The sequence below is a fragment of the Amaranthus tricolor genome, chromosome 11, assembly GCF_026212465.1.
Source record: "Amaranthus tricolor cultivar Red isolate AtriRed21 chromosome 11, ASM2621246v1, whole genome shotgun sequence".
Taxonomy (NCBI): Eukaryota; Viridiplantae; Streptophyta; class Magnoliopsida; order Caryophyllales; family Amaranthaceae; genus Amaranthus; species Amaranthus tricolor.
The window spans coordinates 14,827,410-14,833,097 of NC_080057.1; the positions used below are offsets into that span (position 1 = coordinate 14,827,410).

The 5,688-nt window shown below is 40.0% G+C and overlaps 1 protein-coding gene across 1 annotated transcript; it reads left to right on the forward strand.

The window, feature by feature from the left end:
- Positions 1-675: 675 nt before the first annotated feature.
- LOC130826876 (uncharacterized) lies at positions 676-3,866 on the forward strand. Its single transcript, XM_057692488.1, has 4 exons — positions 676-1,348; positions 1,441-1,623; positions 1,734-1,862; positions 3,393-3,866. The coding sequence occupies exons 2-4, from the start codon at positions 1,476-1,478 to the stop codon at positions 3,623-3,625; spliced, it is 510 nt and encodes a 169-aa protein (XP_057548471.1). The 5' UTR covers positions 676-1,348; positions 1,441-1,475; the 3' UTR covers positions 3,626-3,866.
- Positions 3,867-5,688: the final 1,822 nt, after the last annotated feature.

A 5,688-nucleotide genomic window follows, 5' to 3' on the forward strand; every position in this document is an offset into this window, starting at 1 on the left:
TACTGAGTTTTATGGATGCAAACGCCGGCTACCATCAAATCTTTTTGGCCATAGAAGACCAGCCACATACGGCCTTCATTACAAATGCCGGAGTATACTGTTACAAGGTTATGCCCTTCGGGCTAAAGAATGCTGGAGCTACCTACCAGAGAATGGTCAATAAGGTCTTCCAATCTCAAATAGGCCGAAATTTGGAAGTATACGTGGACGATATGATCACAAAAAGCAAACAAGCGTCCCAACATGCCGCGGACTTACGCGAAACATTTAACACCCTCCGGAAACATCAAATGAGACTCAACCCTGAAAAGTGCGTGTTTGGAGTCACCGGTGGGAAATGCCTTGGTTTCCTTGTTGACGAAAGAGGAATAGAAGCCAACTAGGCATGGCCACGGGGCGGGTTACCCGGAACCGAACCGGTGCCGAACCGCTTGGAACCGGATCCGGAACCGGAACCGTTTGCGACAGGTTCCGAACCGCGAAACCGTGAAACCGCCGAAAAAAAAGTTGCCGGAACCGTGAAACCGCCGGAAAAAACCATCATGAACCGGTTAAAAAACCCGCGGTTTGGAACCAGAACTGGTCCAACGGTTCCATGGAACCGGAACCGGAACCGGAACCGGTTCGGTTGAACCGGCTCAACGGTTCCGTGGAACCGAAACCGGAACCGGAACCGGGACCGGTCCGGTTGAACCGGCCCACCGGTTCCATGGAACCGGTTCGCCAAAAGTTACCGTTTATGACCGTTGAACTAGCCGTTGCATTTTTCATTATAAATACTCATCAATTTCAATCATTTTCATTCACAACTCATCTCTTCTCCTACTCTCTCTACTTACTCTCTCTACTTAATTCTTTAATTACGCAATTATTCTCTTAATTAAATAATTAGTCTTTTAATTATTTCTTAATTTAGTTAGTTACATAATTAATTATTTATTTATTTCTTAATTCTATATTTCTATTATTACTTCAATATTATCAATCATGTCTTCATTTTTGAAAAAAGCCACAAAAAAAGTTACTAAAGTGGCAAAATCATTGGGAGTTTCCAGTTCGTCCAAAAGAAAGGCCACTTCTACTCCGTCGGTATCAACAACACCTTCCATTAGTAATTATAATTATGAACATAATTATCCGGAAGGGTACGACCCGGAGTTACATAATTATGCAGAAGAAATGGAAAGAGAAATACAAATTGATGAAGAAGAAGAACAAGAAGAGGAACTAACGACCCTAATTGGGATAAATATATCTCGACAGTCATCAACAAGATCACATGAAGAACAAGGAGAATAACAACAACAAAGACAAGCTCGTGGTAAACGAGTCAATTTCCAAACTATCGGTTAGTTTTATAATTTTATTCTTCAAATTAATTAAACTTTAAATTATTTATTTATTTAATTATAGTTTTATAATTTTAAATTATTTATTTAGATGAAGATGAACCAGTAAGACAACCTTTTCCGGCAATGCCACCTCCTAGTGGTAGAGCTGTTTCACATGTGTGGTCGTATTTCACAAAAGAACCAACCGAGAATCCAGATATTTTCTTATGCACTTGTCAAATTTGTGAAAGTCAAGGAGTAAAGCCCTTAGTTTCATACAGTTTCGCCAGAGGTAAATACTTTTTAAGTTTTTTATACATACTGACATACATAATACATTGATACATTATATATTCATATTTTATAAACATTTATTTATTGTGTTTTGTGAATACGTGTTAGGTGGTGGTACGGGATCTTTTAACAAACATTTGGCAAAGAAGCATGGAATCACAAAAGAAACTCATGCAGCAAGCGGGAGCGGGACCACAAGTGGAAGCCGACAGACACAATGGGACATTCCCATCACAGGTATGCCTTTTAGATACAATCATAATGACATGATTGATGAATTTTCTAGGTATGTAATTTGTGATGAATTGCCTTTTAACCACGGTGAAAGTAGGGCATACGAGCGTCTCAATAGAAAAACTTTGCAATCACAATATAGAGCAATCCCTAGGAGCACTCTTAAAAGACGCACAATTAAATTATACGAATCAATGCGCTATGAATTAGTTGAAATTTATAAATCGTTTAATGGTAGGGTTAGCATAACAACTGACATTTGGTCTGCTCCCCCACATTTAGAACCTTATATGTGTGTAACAGCACACTGGATAGATCGAAATTGGATTATGCAAAAAAGAATAATTGCTTTTGAGACAATGCCAGAAAGACATATCGGTGAAAACATAAAATATAGATTAGTAGAGATATGTAGAGAATGGAACTTATTAGATAAAATATTTTGTTGTTCAACTGATAATGCAACCGCGAACATTAAATGTATAGAACTTTTGTTTAACGAACCTGCTTTTAGTTTAATCCTTGGGGGTAGCTTATTACACATACGTTGTTGTGCGCATATAATTAACTTATCTTGCCAAGCAGGCATAAAACAATTAAGTGATTTATTAGAACCAATTAGGGATATAGTGAAATGGCTTAGGATCGGAAAGATAAAAAGACGACATAAACAATTATGTGACCAATACCAACTTAAAAAAGTGTATTGGTCATTAGATACTCCTACACGTTGGGGCTCAACCAACGATTTATTAAGAAAGGCGATTGCTTATCGCCCAGTAATAACACAACTATATAGTGAGTGTACAGATAGTTTCATAGCTGATGACACTTGGGAATTAGCTATAGGTGTACATAACATATTAGAAGCGTATGACCACGCGACTAAGATTTTTTCTTATGTTTATGAACCGAACGTTCACTTAGTAATAAGTGAATGTATTACTATTTTTTATCATCTCCTTAAATATACACATGAAGATACTAACCCAAAATTGAGGCCGATTCTTGCAGATATGATGGAAAAATGGCAAGCATATTTTACCGATTTTCCTTATATTTATGGAATCGCAACCATTTTGGACCCACGTTTTAAAACTGAGGTCCTTACTAAAGTAATAGGATTTTATTACCAATCGTTAGATCGCCCGTCTACTGATGTACATAATTATGTAGGAACATGTAAAAAATATTTAGCAGAACTCTATGATTTTTACGCTAGTGTATATAACCCGGAACGCGATATGTCTAGGCGTGCTAGCGTTTCGGCACGTCCCTCTTACTATAATTCGGTAATAGCTAACATAATGACTCAAGATGATAGTTTTGTAGGATCATCTTCTTCTTCCTCGACCTCATATTTAGAACTAGATAGTTATCTTAAACACCACTTTGAAATAGACCAAAGTATCTATGATATTTTGGAGTGGTGGAAAGAAAAATCTGTTAAATTTCCCATTTTATCGAGAATTGCAAAGGATATCCTTGCAATTCCCGCGTCAACAATTGCGTCGGAGTCTGCTTTTAGTGTAGGTAGAAGAGTTTTGGACGAAAAGCGATCTCGTCTTGCTCCACATAGTATTCAAATATGTGTTTGCAAGAAAGATTGGGATCAAGCGGAGATTCGAACACAAGGACTAAGGAATGATGATGATCAAGACGACGATGATGATCCATGGATGATGATGGATACATCTGCATCATCGTCAAGAGGAGAGTCAGTGGAAGCATCTAATCAACCACATGATGATGACGAAGACGAATAGGATCAATCCGACAAACGACAACGATAAATCAACATTCAACAACTATAAATAAAAGGTATGACAAAGAACTACGTGGGCTTTGATTCCTTCGGGATACGTAGGCAGCTTAGTATTCATTTGGGTACTAGGTTCAAGTCCATTTTCTCCCTCTTTTTTTATTAATCATCTTTATCGACATTATCATTGATTCGTTTCTTATTAATTTATTTTTTTCATTCTTTTTAGTAAATATTTCAATAACGATGACAACTTGACATGCAATGAATTTCGCTAATAATCAAGTAATCATCAAAGGTACGTCCGCGATATTATAGTATTTTTTTATTATATAAATATTTAAAGAAAAAATAAAAATGGAACCGATGGTCCGACCCGCCCGTCCCGTAATTTGGAACCGCCGGAACCGCCTCATGAACCGCCAAGGAACCGTTTGGAACCGCCCGGAACCGGAACCGGAACCGGAATCGTTCGCGACAGGTTCCAAATGGAACCGGAACCGGGTGGAACCGGAACCGGATGGAACCGGAACGGAACCGGACCAACCCGGACCGTGGCCATGCCTAAAGCCAACCCTGATAAGATACAGGCAATCAGGGACATGAAGTCCCCAGGATCCGTAAAAGAAGTTCAAAAGCTAACAGGATGCATAGCCGCTTTGGGAAGGTTTTTATCCCAGTTCGCGGATAGATGTTCGCCCTTCTTCAAAACCCTCAAGCAAAGCAAGTTCGAGTGGACAAAAGAAGCCGAGGATTCCTTCCAGCAGTTGAAAAAGCACTTGTCTTCTTTACCGAAGCTAGTCTCGCCATACAACGGGGAAAAACTGGTCTTATATGTCTCGGTCTCCGAATACTCTCTGTCAGGAGTACTGATTGCCGAAAGAGAAAAGAAGCAACTCCCCGTATACTATGTCAGTCACGCCTTTCGAGGATCTGAAGGAAACTATAGCGAAGTAGAAAAAGTCTTATTTGCAATCGTGATGGCAAGAAGAAAACTGAAACCTTACTTCCAATCCCACCAGATCATCGTCAGATCCAGCCAACCTGTGAAAAAGATTCTGGAAGGAAAGAATAAATCAAGCCGCGTCACTGGTTGGGCTAATCAACTTGCGACTTTCAGCATCGAATATGAACCACGAACGGCGATCAAAGCACAAGCTTTGGCGGACTTCATTGCCGAAAGCACTATCCCCCAACATCTTGTGCCTAATCAAGAATGGAAGTTATATGTGGATGGATCCTCGACACAATTAGCAAGCGGAGCTGGGTTGCTGATCGTGTCTTCTGCAGGGGTCCGTATGGAAAGAGCGGTGAGATTCGAGTTCGCGGCCTCTAACAATGAAGCGGAATACGAAGCATTACTCATGGGGCTCAAAATCTGTCATGAAGCAGGGGCGAGAGTATTATCCGCTTTTTCTGACTCCCAGTTAATAGTCGGACAAGTAAACGGAGAATTCGAGGCCAAAGATGAAGGCATGAAGATGTACCTGCAACAAGTAAAAGAATTTGTCAAGAAATTCGACAAATTCACATTAATCCACATCCCAAGATCTCAAAACGCTTAAGCTGATTCCTTGGCAAAAACTCGCCAGCTCAGCTGAAACAGCCGCGGCTCGCGATATTATCTGGGAAGTTCTTCCGAACCCCAGTATCAACCTCATGGTTAACACAATTGATAGATCAGGTATGTGGATGGAACCGTACATCAAATTTCTGCAGAATCAGACGCTCCCCCATGACGAGAATCAAGCCAAAATGCTTCAAAAGAAGGCCAGATGGTTCAAGCTCCACGAAGGCACGCTCTAATAAAAAATCATATACCCATCCCCTCTTGAAGTGTGTTTCTCTTGAAGAAGAAAACTACATCCTTCGCGAAATACATGAAGGCGGATGCAATATACATCAAGGAGTACGAACCGTCATTGGCAAAGTCCTCAGAAGCGGATATTACTGGCCCTCTCTTAGGGAAGACGCGGAAACCTTAGTCAAGCGATGTCCCAAATGCCAATACCATTCAAAGATTGAAAGAAAACCATCAAACTACCTGTTTGTCATGCAAGCCGTCTT

Bases quoted from the DNA above. Each gene is read 5' to 3' on its own strand.
- LOC130826876 (XM_057692488.1), top strand. From the start codon at position 1,476: ATGCCACCTCCTAGTGGTAGAGCTGTTTCACATGTGTGGTCGTATTTC. The intron at 1,624-1,733 runs GTAAATACTTTT...AATACGTGTTAG, and splicing joins TTCATACAGTTTCGCCAGAG to GTGGTGGTACGGGATCTTTT. The intron at 1,863-3,392 runs GTATGCCTTTTA...CTTTTAGTGTAG, and splicing joins ATGGGACATTCCCATCACAG to GTAGAAGAGTTTTGGACGAA.